General features: G+C 39.2%; 1 protein-coding gene across 10 annotated transcripts in view; it reads left to right on the forward strand.

Moving 5' to 3' along the window:
* Nucleotides 1–19,053, forward strand: part of klhdc8b (kelch domain containing 8B) — a 152,769-nt gene that overhangs the window by 64,775 nt on the left and 68,941 nt on the right. For all 10 annotated transcript variants that reach the window (XM_072280923.1, XM_072280924.1, XM_072280925.1 and 7 more), the window contains one exon: nucleotides 1,474–1,698. In XM_072280923.1, coding sequence (XP_072137024.1) covers nucleotides 1,474–1,698 — 225 coding nt within the window. The remainder of the gene's footprint in view (nucleotides 1–1,473; nucleotides 1,699–19,053) is intronic.

Here is a 19,053-nt window from a genome sequence, read left to right on the forward strand (position 1 = left end):
CACCTACCGGTGTGTTAATGTTGTTTTAAACTACTTTACTAATGCTTATTTCAATTGTTGAAGTGGGTCACTGAACTTGTACTTGTCTTGGGGGCAATGCAGTTCTTAAGGCTGATGCAATTAATGCATTTTTGTTTTTTCGATTGAACACATGGAGGTTGGGAACAGACAAAATCAGGGCATGATTCACTCATTCTTCTCTCTGAGCAAACCACCTGATTTGGCACAAAAAGAAGCAATTAAACTCATTCTATCTATATTGGCTCTAAAAGCCATTCATCCAAACCCACTCCCCATCATTTTAGTCCTTATCTTGGATGTTCTCCCTTTCTGACCCACAGTAGCATTCCCCCTCCGCTCTGCTCATTCCATCTTTCCCGTGTCATAGCTCTCTCCTGTTCGAGGTAAGCAGATTTGTCAGCTGGTAATATCAGTGCTATGTCCCATTTCTAATCCAACCAGCTGGCATCCCATCAGAGTTTTGGCAGAAACCAATATTAAGCCGGAACACTTTAACTTCTTTATGCTTAACCAAAGTACCTACACCATTAGACAACATTCAAACTTGTCAAAGATAAAGATTAGTTTTATTAGTCACACTTACATTGCAACAAACAGTTAAATGCATCAAATCAAATCAGCAAGGATTGTGCTAACTCACTAACCCTAACTGTCCGTCTTTGGTATGTGTGAGGAATCCAGAGCCCCTGGAGGAACTCCCCATGCTCACAGGCAGCGGCAGGATTCAAACCCTGATCAGTGATTGCTGGTGCCATGCTGTTGTGCTAACTGCCGTGCTACTGTACCATGTTAATAATTGGTTAGAATAAGGAACAAACTCCTGAGGCTTGTTCCATGAGTGCATGTGGATCAGTGATGTGCTATATTCTAGGTTTACATCTTCAGTACCATTCACGTGACACTGCTGACCTCATCGTCTCTCACACCTGACGTAGTAAGTGCTGTCGAGGTGGAAGGAACGCTCGTTCTCCTTCCGGATCTATACGATATGATGAAAATCGCTAACAGGTCATGTGACCTTCACACCCCAATGGGTATTGAGAGATGAGTTTCATTACATTTTCCTGAAGTCACGTGTACCCAGAATGATGGGGATTATTCCTTCTATCTCCACATTGCACATGCCTCAGATTGTAAAAGATCACTCCTGTCATCATCATCCAAACCCACTGGCCACTGGATTGAAAACAAGGCAGGCCGAAGCTTCTTAACACCAAGGATGACCCAGGCTAGCAGCTAATCTGGGCCTGTAGCCTAAATCTGGGCAGTTTTGGAGCTTCCGTGTAGATCTTGCATTGCTGTGTTCAAATCTCAAACTTGCACTTCTGCGCAGTTATATATCTTCAGGTACTTGTGAAGGATACTGAAAGCAAAAACTAAAATGTTTCTGTGACGGTGTTCTGAACACTAAAACCACATCCACAAAATAATAATGTTTTGGTGTTTTGTCAGGAGGAAGACAGGGTAAGCTACCAGTGACTGCCTTTGAGGCTTTTGACCTGGAAACGAAGAGCTGGACCAAGTACCCCAGTATTCCCAGCCGCCGTGCATTCGCTAACTGTGCCATGACTGAGAAATGCTTCTATAGCATGGGTGGTCTACAGCAACCAGGCCCTCACAACTTCTACTCCAGGCCACACTTTGTCAACACGGTGGAAGAATTTGACATGGAACAAGGCAAGTCAAATATTTTATCTCTTATTTGATGATTAACTGTAAATTTCGATGTAGTTAAGGAAAGTGCAAGCCTTCAGGCGCTTCTGGTGACTTGTTCATCTTGTTCCTAAGGCTTCAACAGTCTTGATTCTGCTGCTTGTATCTTCTGTTCTCTGTTTTTTTGGGGGGGATCAGCTTGCACTGAAGTGCTAATTCAGGCATCTGTGTCAAAATGCTGGCATTCCAATATAACGTGATAGGAGAGAGGCAAAGAGGATCCGGCCTCCAGCTTGCTTGTTCAGAAGTAATTGACAAAGGCACATGGGAATCAGTGAAAGACTTAACACAGTGAGCACAAATAATATCATTCCATATCTATGTGATTGCATGTAGTTCGTGTTGAGAGCTCTATGATATTCAGGCTTTTGCATCAACGTCATTAATTAGTCTGCTGCTCTAAGGAGGCAGCAAGTGCCACAGGTAATTTCAGCAATCAGCAAAGAAAAACTTTTGGATATTTAAGACGTCTGTGAATAATCATTGGAGCGTTTCTGGTGAAATGTTTCCTTGGTTACTTGGGTTACAATATTTAACTTAATTAAATTTAGCACAATAGATAAAAAGATTATTAGACGTAAATGGCAAGATTTTCCTCTACACATTTTGTCAGAAATATCAACTTCACAAGAACACATGAAAATAGGAACAAGGATGGACCACTCGGCTCCTAAGCCTGTACTACCATTTAACATCATGACTGACCTGCAGCTCCTCACCTGTGCCAGTTCCTCACTGCCCTCAAAACCCAAATCTTTCAAAAATCTATATAACTCCACTTTAAATATTTCCAATGATATAGCCTCCACAACTCTCCAAGGTATAGATTCCAGAGATTCACTACCCGCAGCAATAAGAAACTTCTACCTACCTCTCTCTGCCTTTGAACCACCAGCTTCTGCCAGAGGAAACCTCTCCACATCTTCGTCTTAAATAATCTGCCCATTATCTCTACCTAGGATCCCTCATTTGAGTGTCTCCACCCATTGGAAACATCTCACCAAGTTGTCAATCTCCTTGGTGTTTCTTACATTTCAGAAAGGTTACCCTTCATTATTTCAAATTCCTAAGAACACAGATTTAACTTTTTTAAACTATCAACCCTCTCATTCCTGGATTTAGTCTGGTGAATCCCTTCTGAACTTCTTCCGATGCAACAATATCCCTTCTTGTATAAGGGAACCAAAAATTGTGATACTGCCTGTAATGAGTTTGTACATCTCTCCACATGAATGGATGGGTTCCCACTGGGGGCTCTGGTTTCCTCACACATTCCTTTCTTTTCAAATCTTATTATTGCATTATAATCAGTTAAATGAACATATCAATAATAACAATACCAAGAGAACAGGATTACAATAATATATACAAACATAAGTTCCAAATATCATATCCAAACAAGTCCACCTAATCTTTTGATAATTGGAACAGGAAAAAGTTCAAAAGATTTGTTCAAGAAAAAAAACAAAACAAACAAAAATCCACTAAACAGAAAACAAAACACAAAAAAACTGGGCCGCCATAATTTGTCATTTATAATTATTCTGTCCTTGACTCCATTCCTCCTTCCATAAACAACTAAATATTAGGAAAAGGGGTTCAAAAAAACCAACTTAAGTCATATGTATGGAAATATTGAATAAAAGACTCCCAAGTTTCCTTGAACTTAATTGAAAATTAATCATGCCACTCCTAATTTTTTTCTAGGTTTAAGCAAGCTGTAGTTTGAGAAAACTATTGAAGTGTAGCAGGGGGATCAAAATCTTTCCAATTAAGTAAAATGGATCTTCTGGCCATCGGCGTAACAAATGCTGTCAAACGGTAGGCTGAAGATGATAAATAACTAGAATCAATCATTGGTAATCCAAAAATTGCAGTAATAGGATGGAGTTGTAAATCAATATGTAAAACTGCTGAAACAGTATCAAAGATGTCTTTCCAATATTTTTTCCAAAAGAGGGCAGGACCAAAACATATGGGTTAAAGAACCAACCTCTGAGTTACATCTGTCACACATAGGGTTTATATGGGAATAAAAATGGGCTAGTTTGTCTTTTGACAATATGTTCTATGAACCACTTTGAATTCTATTAAAGTATGTCCAGCACGCATTGAAGAATTCTAATTCAAGAATCTTTTCCCATTTTTCTATGGATATATTTATTTGAAGTTCTCGTTCCCATTCATCCTTTATTTTATCAGATATACCTGGAGGGATTTTCATAATCAAGTCATAGATAGTTGCTATTACACTCTTTTGTAAGGGATTTAAACTTAAAAATGTTTCCTTAATTTCAGCTTGATGTGACATCGGAGAGGTAGGCAAAATAACATTCAAAAAGTTTCTAATCTGTAGATATCTAAAAAAGTACAATCAAGGCAGATTGTATTTATTAGATAACTGTTCAAAAGACGTGAAAGTTATCCGTAAATAAATCACAAAACAGTTCATTCCTTTCATTTTCCAAAAAAGAAAGGCTTGATCAATTCTGGATGGTTGAAAAAAAATTAAATAAAATAGAGCTGAAAAGGGTAAATTTATTCAAAGCAAAAAAATTACGAAATTGGAACCATATTCCTATTGTATATTTAGTTATTGGGTTAGTAATTTGTTTGTTCAATTTAGTAAATGTAAAGGGGAGCAAAGCCCCTAAAATAGACGCCAATGAAAATCCTTGCACAGACTCACGCTCAAGATTCAACCACCTTGGACTTTGGGTTTTATCTAACTCCTGGGTCCAAAAGGTTAAACTTCGGGTATTAATTGCCCAATAGTTAAATCTAAAGTTCGGCATCGCCAAACAACCATCCTTTTTGGATTTCTGTAACTATTTCTTACTCAACCTGGGATTTTTACTCTGCCATATATATGAAGAAATTTTGGAATCAATAATATCAAAAAAGGATTTAGGAATAAAAATTGGTATTACTTGAAATAAATAACCAAACTTAGGTAGAACTATCATCTGTAAATTAAAGTTTGCATATTTACTGGGAATAACTCACTCTTATCAAAATTTAATTTATAACCAGAAAATCTACTAAACTGAGCAAGTAATGATATTATTGAAGGAAGGGATTTCTCTGGATTAGAAATATATAATAACAAGTTATCTGCATATAGTGATTGATACTTTATGTGTTTCATTGCTCCGAATAATGCCAAATATATTTGGTGAATCTCAAAAAGCAATTGCCAAGGGTTCTAAAGCAATGTCAAATAGTAAAGGGCTTAAAAGACAGCCCTGCCTGGTACCATGAAAAAGCCTAAAAAAGGAAGATACCGAGGCCAAAAGTGTATCAATTTAATCCAGGATATAAACTTTGGACCAGAATTAAATTTCTCAAGTGTTTTATACAAATATTTCCATTCAATTCTGTCAAATATCCTCTCAGCATCCAATAAAATAATACATTCTGGAATTTTAGGTGAAGAAGTTTACATAATATTCAATAATCTCCTAACATTAAGGTATGAGTAATGATTTTTTATAAATCCTGTCTGATCTTCTGAAACAATTTTGGGCAACATGTTTTCCAATCTAATTGCCATTATTTTAGAAAGAATTTTAAAATCTACATTCAACAAAGATATTGGTCTGTATGAAGCAAATGCAGCAGAGTCTTTATCTTTTTTAAGAATTAAGGAAATGGATGCTTCATAAAAGGATTGTGGTAGTTTACCTATCAATAATGCATCTTCAAAAGTTCTATTTAACCAAAGAGAAAGTAAATCGGAAAAACATTTTAAAAATTCTACTGTAAATCCATCCATACCAGGGGCTTTACCAGAGTTCATTAAAGAAATTGCTTTCTGTATTTCTTCCTCTGTAATCAATGTATCTAATAGTAAACCTTCATCAGATGATAGTTTGGGGATATTCCATTTCCCTAAAAATTCATGCATTGTAGTAGTATCATCAGGGAATTCTGACTGATATAAAGAGGTATAGAATTCTTGAAAGGATTTGTTAATCTCATCATGGTCAACTGTAAAATTGCCATCCTGTTTACAAACTTTAATAATCTGACGTTTAACCGAAACAGTTTTCAATTGATTGGCCAATAATTTCCCCAATTTATCACCATGTATATAAAATTGAGATTTAGTTTTAAGTAACTGGTTTTCAATGGGAGATGTTACGAACAAACTATGTCGCATCTGAAGTTTGACTCTCTTTTTATAAAGCTCCAAATTGCGAGTAACTGAATATTCTTTATCAACTTCTTTAATCTTATCAACCAATATACACATTTCATTATTGGTTCTCTTTTTTAATCCAGCAGAGTATGAAATAATTTGTCCACGAATATATGCTTTAAAAGTTTCCCAGAATGTCCCGCTGGATATTCCTTCAGTAGAATTAGTTGAAAAGAAAAAAGCGGTTTGTTCTTTAATGAAACTAACAAACTTTAAGTCTTGAAGTAAGGTCGAGTTGAACCGTCATTGTCTAGTTCTAAAACTTACATAATCTAATTTAACTAATAATTTCAAAGGTGCATGATCAGAAATAGAAATTGCATCGTAGTCACAAGCAATGACAGATGGTACTTATACGGAGTCAATAAAAAAGTAATCAATTCTAGAATAATTGTGATATACATGAGAGAAAAAAGAGAACTCTTTATCATTAGGGTATAAAAGCCGTCAAATTAGGGTTTGCAAGACATTACTTCCTACAAAGCAAAACCCAGAAGCATGAATGGCAGCAAAGCTTCACTACCAGATGAACTCAATGCCTTCTAAGCCCACTTTGAAAAGGAGAATATAACTTACAACTGTGAAGATCCCTACTGCACCTGATGACCTTGTGATCTCTGTCTCAGAGGCCGATGTTAGACTGTCTTTAAAGAGAGCGAACCCTCTCAAGGCAGAAGGTCCTGATGAACTACTTGGCGTGTAAGGCTCTGAAAACTTGTGCCAACCAACGGACGGGAGTATTCAAGGACATTTTCAACCTCTCACTACTACGTGCGGAAGTTCCCAGTTCTTCAAAAAGGCAACAATTATTCAAAGTGCCTAAGAAGACTAATGTGAGCTGCCTTAATGACTATCGCCCGGTAGCACTCACATCGACAGTGATGAAATACTTTGAGAGGTTGATCATGACTAGACTGAACTCCTGCCTCAGCAAGGACCTGGACCCATTGCAATTTGCCTATCGCCACAGTAGGTCAACAGCAGACGCAATCTTAAGGGCTCTTCACATGGCTTTAGGCCACCTGGACAACACAAACACCTACGTGAGGATGCTGTTCATCGACTATAGCTCAGCACTTAATACCATCCTTCTCATAATCCTGATTGAGAAGTTAGAGAACCTGGGCCTCTGTACCTCCCTCTACAATTGGATCCTTGATTTCCTAACCAGAAGGCCATAATCTGTGTGGATTGGTGATAACATCTATTCCTCACTGATGATCGATACTGGTGCATCTCAGGAGTGTGTGCTTAGCCCACTGATCTACTCTCTACGCCCGTGACTGTGTGGCTAGGCATGGCTCAAATACCATCTGTGAATTCGCTGACAATACAACCATTGTTGGTAGAATCTCAGGTGGTGACGAGGGGGAGTACAGGAGTGAGATATGCCAACTAATGAAGTGGTGTTGCAGCAACAACCTGGCACTCAATGTCAGTAAGACGGAAGAGCTGATTGTGGACTTCAGGAAGGGTAAGACGAAGGAGCACATACCAATCCTCATAGAGGGATCAGAAGTGGAGAGAGTGAGCAGTTTCAAGTTCCTGGGTCTCAAGATCTCTGAAGACCTAATCTGGTCTCAACATGTCGATGCAGTTATAAAGAAGTTAAGACAGAAGCTATACTTCATTAGGAGTTTGAAGAGATTTGGCATGTCAACAAATACACTCAAAAACTTCTATAGTTGTACCATGGAGAGCATTCTGACAGGCTGCATCACTGTCTGGTATGGAGGGGCTACTGCACAGGACTGAAAGAAGCTTCAGAGGTTTGTAAACTTAGTTGACTCTATCTTGGGTACTAGCCTACAAATTACCCAGGACATCTTTAGGGAGTAGTGTCTCAGAAAGGCAGCATCCATTATTAAGGACCCTCAGCACTCAGGGCATGCCCTTTTCTCACTGTTACCATCAGGTAGGAGGTACAGAAGCCTGAATGCACACACTCAGCGATCCAGGAACAGCTTCTTCTGCTCTGCCATCCGATTCCTAAATGGACATTGAACCTGTGAACACTACCTCACTTTCTTAATATGTATTATTTCTGTTTTCTGCATGATTTTTAATCTATTCAATATACATATACTGCAATTGGTTTACTTTTTTATTTATTATTACTGTATTATTATTTGTTTTGCATTTTTCTTCTACATTATGTATTGCATTGAACTGCTGCTAAGTTAACAAATTTCACAACACATGCCGGTGATAATAAACCTGATTCTGATGATGATGGTGATGATGATCACAGTGAATGGCCGTGCTGGCTCAAAGGGCTGAATGGCCTACTCCTACTCTACTCCTACTCCTACTCCTGCACCTATTGTCTATTGTCTATTGTCTGATTCTGACTTGCTTTGTCATGGTTTTTCTACGGGGGTTAAGACAATTCATCCTTCTGCCTCATTTTCCTTCCCACCAGCCGTGTATAAGCCACTCAAAGATCTAGCATTTGTCTACATCAAGACAGAACAGATAACACCAAGCTGTAAAAAATGTCTCTCTTTTATCAATAATGCACTTTACAATTCTTGTTACTAAGAATAGTCAGGTTAGAGGTTATGTATAATCTCCAGCCATCAAGAGTGGTGAGGAGATTACACAGATTGTTGGATATGTCATATCCAATAATATTTTGTTCATTTTCTTGCAGCTCTGCTTCTAATTGCATTTACTAAATTGAACAGAATGAAAGGTCATTCATTCATTTGAATCAAAACAAAAGCTAGTGTTTTGAATTTCTGAAAGCTTATCCTCAGTTCTTTTCATGTGATTACATGGAGAGCTTACTTTCATAATAAATGCAAAGTAATTCTGCTACCTGAAAATAGTGTTAATCACTATATTAAAACAAGTTACAAAGGAACAGAGGTTGCCCAGTCTTTCAAATACATTTCATTCCTCTTCCAAATGTATTAAAAAGTATCATTCTAAGTTGGCATGGTAGTGTAGTGGTTAGCACAGTGCTTTAGATTACAAGTGGCCTGGGTTCAATTCACTTTAGGTTTCATAAGCAGTATCAAAAAGAAGGGGAGTCCATTTCAACGGTATGTGGTTGAATTGAAATGATTGTCTAAGCATTGTCCGTTCGGTAATGATCATAATGACGCAGTAAAGATATCATTTAGTTTCTAGAATCTTACAAGAAGGCATTCAAAAACGGCTTCTAACTGAAGCACTACCTACATTTACAAGAACAGTTGAAATCACTGTTTCAATGGAAACCACAGACAGAGATGCAATTGAGTTGCTGTCAAGAATGAAAGTAAGTGTGAACAAAATTGTAACCTCTAAATAGAATTCGGTGAGACTAAACAAATGGTGTTACCATTGTGGCAAGGCTGACATACACCAGACTAATGCAGTTTTAAGGGTAAAGCGTGCAGAAAATGCAAATAAATAGGACGTATACAAAGAGCATGTCGGGCAGACAAAAGTAAATGGACTGCACAGGGAAGAGAAAAAAAGCAAATATCATGTTGCAGTTTCAAAATGAGCACTAATCTGCATACTGCGGATGAAAAATCTGATAATGAGAGTGACTCAGACCTGTGTAGCCTTGAAACTTATAGTGTGAAAATTAACAATAGACAAGTAATATGGCTTACACCAGAAGAGAATGGCAAATTATTTAAAGTGGAATTCGATATTGGCTTGGCTGTTTCAGGCATTCTACAAATATGATTGAATGGCTTTTCAAAGATATCGAGCTGAAGCCTGCAGATATCCAACTGAGAACGTATACCGAAGAAAAAATAACTCCTGTGGGAATGATATTCATAACAGTGAAATACAACAACCAACAAGCCACATAGGGCTTGTATGTGGTAAAAACAGAAGGACTTGCATTGTGGGGCTATGACTTGCTGAGACAATCACAACTTGATTGGAGATCCATTAACCATTTGCATGCCATATTCCTTGTAATGAAGATATATGAAAGCAACTAAGAAAGATACCTAATGACGCCACAGCAGTGTTCAAGGATGGCATTGGGAAACTCAAATATATCAATAAAATTGTGTTAAATGAAAATGCCCCACCCAAGTTTAGCAAAGACCATCCAGTTCCTTATACCGTCTGTGATAAAGTAGCCAGTGAGCTAGGTTACAGGTCACATGGAGGCTGAAGGGATTCTTTCCAATGTCACTACAATTGACTTATTTTAGGAGTAACATCTGCACCTGCATTCTGGCAGAAAGCTACAGACCAGGTGCTGCAAAGCTGCCCAGGCTCGCAGTGTTACCTGGTTGACATCATCGTTGCTAGTGAAAATGACAAAGAACATCTTCAAAACGTCAAGACAGTCTTAAAAAGTTAAGAGGATTTCGAGCTCAGAGCATGATGCAACAAGTCTGAATTGTTTAAACCATGCATCACCTACCGTGGTCACGCAATTAACGCAAAGGTTTACACAAGTGTGCTGAGAAAATTCAAGCAGTGGTGGATGCCCCGAGGCCAAAGGACGTGTCACAGTTGTGGTCCTTTTTGGAATTTAACAGTTAATATACCACCACATTCTGTTCCTCGAGTCTCCTTGCAACTGAAACTGATGCCCTCTAGACCTTGACTCTCCTACCCCAAGAAAAAGAATATTTTCACTGACTCACACAGTGTGACATGTGTTGTTTTCTGCCAGGATACAGTACAAAGAAATAAAATTTCTGTAACTTACAGAAATGACTACTGAGCACAAGACAAAAAGGACTGTTCATGGGTTCATGGACTATTCAGAAATCCAATGGCAAAGGAGAATGAAAAAGCAGTTTTTGAATTGTTGGATGTGAGTCCTCAGGTTCCTGTATCTCCTCCCGGATGCAATAACAAGAGGAGAGCATGTCCCAGATGGTGAGGGTCCTTAATGGTAGCTGCCACCTTCTGGAGGGCCTGTCTTGTGAAGATGTTCTCAAAGGTGTGGAGGCTAGGTCCCATGATGGAACTGGCTGAGTTAACCACCCTCAGCCACCTCTTGCGATCCTGTGCTTTGGAGCCTCAATACTGGGCAGAACGCTCTTCATTGTAAGAGTCTTTGGTGACGTACTGGATCTTCTCAAGCTCCTTACAATTCACAGCATCTATGCCTCATGATTTTATGTATCTCTATAAGGTCATCCTTTAGCCTCCAATGCTCCAGGAAAAAGTGCCCCAGTCTACCTAGTCTCTCCTTGTAACTCAAGCCCCTCCAGCATTACCCCCGCCAGTTCCAGTTATATCCTCTTGAATCTTTTTCACACCATTTCCAGCTTGACAGCGCCCTTCCTGAAGCTGGGTAACCAGAACTGCAAACATTATTCCAACTACTGTCTCACTAACATCTTTTACATCTGTAACATGACACTCCAACACTTGTACTCAATCCCCTGACCAATGAGGGTAGTGCACCAAATATTTCCTTACTACCCTGTGCACCTGTATCGCCACTTTCAGGGAACTATCTACTAGAACCTCTCGGTCACCTCATCACTCTCCAGGGCCCTGCTATTTACTGGGTAAATCCAGTCCTCATTTCCCAAAATGCAAAACCTATTGGAGTGCTTAGTCACAAAACTTCCCCTTCCCTTTCCCTTCGCTTTCTGTAGGAAACACTGTCTATGTAACTCCCTTATACATTCATCTCTCCCCATTGCATGCCCTCATGGCACTTATCCCAGTGACCACGACAAGTGCTACACTTGACCCTCAGCAACATTCAACCCAAGGCGTCCTTCCAGGTGAGGTGAAACTTCACCTGTGAGTCTATCGGGAATATCTGTTGTATCCAGAGCTCCCAGTTTGGCCTCCTCTACAGTGACCCAAATTGGAGGACCATTTTGTTGACCAGCTTCACTCATCTGCCACAAGAGACAGGATCTCCTGCTGGCCACACATTCCAATTCAACTTCCCATTCCCATTCTGATATGTCAGTCATGACAGATCCAAACTCAGGTTGGAAGGGCAACATCTCATGTTCCACTTGGTAGCTTCCAAACTAATGGCATGAACATCGATTTCTCTAACTTCCAGTAACTTCTCTCCCCTAACTACTTGCTCCTCCCCCACCACCACCTTTTTATTCTGAGTTTTGTCCCTTTTCTTTCCAGTCCTGATGAAAGGTCTCAGGACAAAACATAAATTGTTAATTCCTCTTCATAGGTGCTGTTAATTTGCTCAGTTCCTCCCAACATTTTAAATGTGTTGTTCTAAATTACCAGCATTGGGAAAATCTTGTGTTTATGATTTTTACAATCAGTCTGCATGGTTTATTGGATCACAATGTTTTTGAACAAAACTAAGAAAACTTTTGAGCAAAAGGATCAGAGATTGCTCTAGAGAATCTTGTACAATGGTTTCTAGATTAACAGGTCCCCAGTGTTTGCCACAGTGCATAGTAACAAGGCGTGCACCCACTTGTACTCCTCAAAAGTCTTTTCAGTCTCTGCTGCCAGCAATATAAACAGTTATAAATGAACCGTTTGGAGTTAAGCTGTGGTTGATGGAATGCATTTTCACCTGAGTTACCAAAGTGATATTAAAATAAAGCCTTAATTCTTTAGTGATGTGCCAAGTTAATTTGAATTCAGTTCTAGCACTCCCTTGGCTGAAATTGAGCAGACACTACATGCAAATTCATTCAGCAGTTTGATTCTTTCTAATAAGAAGGTAGCAATTCTATAAATGCTTCACAGTGCAGGGTACAAGAAATAATATAGCAAGGGATAAAGTGGGGAATATACTGGAAACTATTCCACCACCAGGTTCAGGAACAGCTATTACCCCTCAACTGTCAGGTTCCTGAACCAGCATGGAAAACTTCACTCACCCCTAATACTGAACCGATTCCACAACCTATAGACTCACTTGTAAGGAGTTTACCTCACATGTTCTCAGTATTATTTATTTATTATTATTTGATTTTTTCTTGTGTTAGCACAGTTTGTCTACTTTTGCACACTGATTGTCAGTCATTCTGTGTAGTTCTTCATTGACTCAATTGTAATTTTTTGTTCTAATGTGAATGCCCACAAGAAAATGAATCTCAGGGTAGTATATGGTGACATTATACATTCTTTGATTATAAATTTGCTTTGAACTTTGAACTGTATTATTTAAAAACTGGTAAAATTTCACTTGAAAAATAACACTAGAACTGGGCAGAGTCAACGTGGATTTACAAAAGAGAAATCATGCTTGTCAAGTCTGATTTTTACTCGGATTATCTCATTCCGAATAAATACAAACCAGTTGATATGATGTATTAGTTAAATACTAAGAAAGGGATTGAGAGGGATAATAAATAGGCCAAGATGAAATGGCAGAACAGACACAATGGGCCGAGAGGCCTAATTCTGCCCCTATATCTCATGGTCTACGAAGCCATGTAAACGTTTATTCCACAAATTAAGAGTGCACAATATTTTGTATAATATATCAATGTAGCCTTCATAATTAAAGGTCGGAACACACAATGACTGGAACACTTAGGGTGGGAAACTGTGACCAGTGAGATGCCTCAGAAACAGGTGCCAGGGCCCCAGCTGCTCACAATCTGTCTCAGTGATTTGGATGCAGAGATCAAATGTAATATATTCAAGTTTGTATTCAAGATACAAACCTAGATGGAAGTGCAAGTTATAATGACAGACTATGGAGAATGAATGGACAAGAGCTTGGCAGGTGAACTATAATGTGGAAAGATGTGAGCTCATTCATTTTGATACGAAGATAGAAAGGTGGGGATTTTCTTAATCAGAATCAGTTTTATTATGACATATGTCATGAAAGTTGTTGTTTTGTGGCAACAGTACATAGTAGTACATGAAAAGTACTATAAGTTGCAATAAGAAATGTATAAAAATAAGCTGTAAGTATTGCAAAGAGAGAGCAAGACAGTGAGGTAGTGCTCATGGTTCACAGTCCGTTCAGAAATCTGAGAGCAGAGGGGAAGCTGTTTCAATGCTGAGTGACTTAGAGGTGCTGGTGTTCAGGGAGACATTAATCACCTTGAATCTCTGAAAGTTGACATGCAGGTCTAGAATCCGATTAGAAGGGCACCTGGTACATTCGCTGTTATTGTGAGAGGACCTGAAACTTTATACCCTGGAATATCGTCTATGGATCTGGCTTTCCTTCCTAAGGGTTATCAGATTGACTACTGAGATGGCATGTTTGTCATATAAGGAAAAATTAAGCTTTGAGTTTAGAAGAGGTTGACATCAATAGTGGCAGAGCCTAGGACCAGAAGTCACAGCCTTAGACTAGAACAGAGATGAGTGGAAATTTCTTTTCTGTGGCAGCCAAGTCGTTGGGGATATTTAAAGTGGAAATTGATAGGTTCTTAATTAGTAAGGACATCAAAGGTTACAGGGAAAAGGCAGGAGAATGAAGTTGAGAGGAAAACTAAATGGGCCATAATTGAATGGCAAAGGATACTCAATGGGCCAAATGACCTAATTCTGTTCCTATGTCTGTTGGTCTTATTATCTAAATGCATAAAATTCTTAAGGGGATTGACTGGCTGGATGCAGAACTGATGAGTTTCCTGAATAGTTCAAAGTAAATTTATTATCAAAGTACATATATGTCACCATATACAACCCCGAGATTTATTTTCTTGTGGAAAATCACGTTAAATACAAGAAAGACAATAGAATCAATGAAAGACCATACCCATCAGGATGGACAAACAACCAATGTGTAAAAAGAACAAACTGTGCAATTACAAAAATAAAAATAAATAATGGTAATAATACTAACAATATAACAATTAACAAATATGCAATAAATGTGGAGAACATGAGACAAAGAGTACTTGAAAGTGAGTCCATAGGTTGTGGGAACAGTTCAGTGACGGGGCAAGTGAGGTTGAGTGAAGTTATCCCTTTTGGTTCAAGAGCCTGATGGTTGAGGGGTAATAACTGTTCCTGGACCTGGTGATGTGAGTCCTGAGGCTCCTGTACCTTCTTCCTGATGGCAGCAGCGAGAAGGGAGCATGTCCTGGGAGGTGGAGGTCTATGATGATGGATGCTGTTTTCCTGCAATAACGATTCATGTGGATGTGTTCAATGGAAGGGCTTTAACTGTGATGGCCTGGGCTGCTTGAACTACTTTCTGTAGGATTTTCTGTTCAAGGGCGTTGGTGTTTCCATACCAGGCTGTGAAGTGGCAAGGCAATATACTCTCCGCTACACACCTATAGAAGTTTGTCAGAGTTTTAGATGTCGTGCCGAATCTTCGCAAACTCCGAAGGAAGTAGGTCAATAGTTGACTGTATCTTGAAAGTTGAGTGCAATGTAGGCAAAAGGTAGAACCCCTCCTCTTAAACAGCATATCCTGTCTGTTTTTAGCAGCTGTCAAAGATAAGGTTGAATCCTGTCAGCAGATTCATGCCTGAATGTGCCTTTATCCCTTCATCCAGATCCTGCCTTGTGTTAGCTCTAAATCCCCGTGCAGATCTCGCTGAGACCTGTTTTTGATCACGCTTTCAATTTCACTCTTTCTGACACACTCATTAATTTCCCCTATCCCAGTTTTGTTTTGTTCCCTATCCATAGCCTCACCCCCAAAACCAGCAGACAATATATAGAATTGTAGGCTATTGTGCAAATAAAGATGCACAGAAATTGTGTGCCACGAGCTCAGGATTCTACAGATCTCGAATGTAGTTAAATAAAAGTACCTATGGGGTCTATAGTGACAATGCTGTTGGGGAAGAGTTGAAAGTTTTATTGCAGTCCCTATGCAGATTAACTTTGTAATTGTCATGCAAATAAAGTTACCAATCACAAGTGATCTCCCAGGTGTCATGTGTGTCATCCCGTTGCACTGAAAACATACATTGACATCTGTCTCATCCCAGAGTAGGTTCAGTAATTCTAGGAGCTACACTCCCAATTATTGTTCCAGAACTTGGCAATCAAGAAGAATTGTCCCCTTGGTGCAACTTGTATGAATACCAGCATAAATTCTTCATAAATTCAATTTTATTTATAAATTGCATCCTCTAACTGGGGATATTTTCACAAATATTTTCTGATGTGGAAATTTGGAAATAATAGCGAATAAGATCCAGGAAATAGGCCACCAAATTCAAATAGAGTGAAAGGTAAAACTCAGCTTTTGCTAAGCTGTTGTTTGACATGGTGCTTCATAGTAGGCTCATCCAAAAGGTGTATGGGGTCCATGGTGACTTGGCCATTTGGATAAAGAATTAGCTTGCCCATGGAATAAAAAGCATAGTTGTTGACGGGAGTTATTCTGCCCTGAGGTCCATGACTAGTAGTGCTCCACAGAGCTCTGTACTGGGGCCTCTGCTGTTTGTGACATATATAAATGACTTAGCTAGATGGGCTGGTAAGGTCACAGGTGATACCAAGACTGGTGGCGTTGTGAAGAGTGTAACAGGATACAGCAGGATATGGATCATGTACAGATATGGGCAGAGAAATGCCAGATAAAATTTCTTCCTGCCAAGTGTGAGGTGTTGCAGTTGCATTGTGGGAGATCAAATGTAAAGGACATTACTCAGTTAATTGCAAGAGTCTTGAGAGTGCTGATATACAAAGGGATAACTCCCTCAACGTAGCTCTACAGGTTAATAGCTTGATGAAGGGGCTTCATCGTGTACTTGCTTTTATTAATTGGGGTCTTGAGTTCAGGAGAAAGGAAGTTATGCTGCAGCTTTATGAAACTGGTTAGGTTGCATTTGAAATATTCCATTAATTTCTGGACACGACACACCATTATAGGGAGGATCCAGAGGCTTTCGAAATGCCACAGAAGTTCACTGTGATTGTGCCTGTATTAGAAGGAAAGTACTATAAATAGTATTTGAACAAACCTGGGTTGTTTTCTCTGAATCAGCAAGACTGAGGCAAGATCTAATAAAAGTTTATAAGATTTACAAGAGGCATAGATAAAGTAGGCAGCTGGTATCTTTTTCCCAGGGTCAAGATATCTAATATTGTGGAAGTGATTGTGATACAGGCATTTTATTTACTTAGAGATACAATGCAGAATGGCCCTCCTGGCCCTGCAAGCCACACTGCCCAGGAACCCCTGACAATTTAACCCTAACGCAATCACGGGATAATTCAGTATGTTTCTGGATTGTGGGAGGAAACTGGTGACCCCGGGGGGAACCCGCGCAGTCCACAGGGAGGACGTACAACTCCTTACAGAGGACGCTGCGAGAGAACTCGGAACTCTGATGCCAAAGCTTTAAAGGCATCGTGCTAACTGCTACACCACCGTGGTACCTTTAGATGCTTTCAGAAAGGTACATAAATATGCAGAGGATGGAGGGATATTGGGATGTAGTATAAGCAGAAGAGATTATCTTAATTAAGCATTCAATTACTAATCTACTAGTTTGGCACAAAATCATAGGCCTAAGGGTCTGTTCCTATACTGTACACTTCAATGTTCTATGTTGGTAACTGAGAGAGAGAACGTTCTAAACCATCTGCTGATGTTGAGCTGTGTAAATGAAGGTGGAGTTATGAATATTTATACTTCAAAAATTAGAGCTTTATTTATTAACTTGCAATTAAATTTCCCAGTAGGTAATATTGATCTCTTGCTTTGCTCCTTGCTGCTTCATTGTTAGGGGCAGGTCCATTTGATTGATATATAGTATTGCATTTTAAGGCTCTGTAATTGATTTGGTTTGATTCAGTCCTTTGTAAATTCTCTCCCCCGTAGCCAGGATGACTGGCCTTTTTCCAAATCGTACCGCCGTTTGGTTTGTGTTTACTTAATGTTTAATTTACTGTTGGATGGGTCTGTTGGGTTATTGTTTATATGGGCCTTGCCTCAATTCCTATGGACCCTTTACCAAGTTAAAATATGTTTTATCTAAGTAAATACAGCAACCAGCATTTCCATTTGATGTTTTGCTAGTCTAAGTTGGCAGGTATCCAGAAATTGGACTGCGATTCATTCTGGCAAGATTCCACCCAAATTTGGACTCATTCCATTTTGTGCTATCATTACCAGTAACTGGAAGATCATTTGGGATCTTTATTTGAATACTAGTGGCAAATTTAATCTGCAGCTATGAGAATAACTAGGGTATATATGTAGCAGTATTTTTGAAAACCTGCTCATATTATTACAAGCAAAGTGAAAACAGGAGACGTTGGAAATACTCTGTAACTCAGGCTAAAACACTTGAAAATTTCTGCGGATGTATTGTGGAGAGCATTCTGACAGGCTGCATCACTGTCTGCTATTGGGGGAGGGGAGGAAACTGCACAGGATCGAAAGAAGCCATGAAAGTTTATAAAATTAGTCAAATCCATGTTGGGTACAAGCTTTTATAGTACCCAAGATATCTTCAAAGAGCAGTGCCCTCTTCACATTGTTACTGTCTGGAAGGAGGTACAGAAGTCCAAAGGCACACACTCAGCAATTCAGGAACAGCTTCTTCTCCTCTGCAATCAGATTCCTAAATGAACATTGAACCCATGAACACTACCTCACTTCTTTATCATTTCTGTTTTGCACTATTTAATATACATATGCATTCTTCCTGTAATTGATTTACTTATGTATTTTTCTATATGATCATATATTGCATTTTATTGATGTGGCTAAGTTAACAAATTTCACAACACGTAGTGAGAATTGAATTGAAAATACATGTGGACTGATGCAGCTAAGTTAACAAATTTCACAACACATGTGCAGACATCCCACCTCTCCCAGAAGGTCCGGGAGTCTCCCGCAAATTAATAGTGGCTCCCTGATGCCCACAAATTATATACAATATCCTGGAAATTGTTTTTTTTGAGAGCGAGTGTGAGAGAGCGAGCGCAAGAGCAAGAAAGCGAATGCGAGTGAGAGAGACCACAAGCAAGAGAGAGCGTGCTGAGAGAGAGAGCGAGAGAGCGAGAGAGAGAGAGCGAGAGCAAGAGCGAGAAAGCAAGTGCAAGAGAGCAAGAGAGAGACAGCGAGAAAGTGAGCGCGAGTGAGAGCGACCACGAGTGAGAGAGCGCACGAGCTAGAGCAAGAGCGAGAGAGTTCCAAAAAAAGAAAATATAAAACGTATGTCACTCCAGACTACACTAAAGTGTACCCCTGCCTAATAGGGGTCAAAAATAATGACAGTGTTGCTCGCTGCACTGTTTGCAACAGTGAT

Source organism: Mobula birostris, chromosome 16, assembly GCF_030028105.1.
Source record: "Mobula birostris isolate sMobBir1 chromosome 16, sMobBir1.hap1, whole genome shotgun sequence".
NCBI lineage: Eukaryota > Metazoa > Chordata > Chondrichthyes > Myliobatiformes > Myliobatidae > Mobula > Mobula birostris.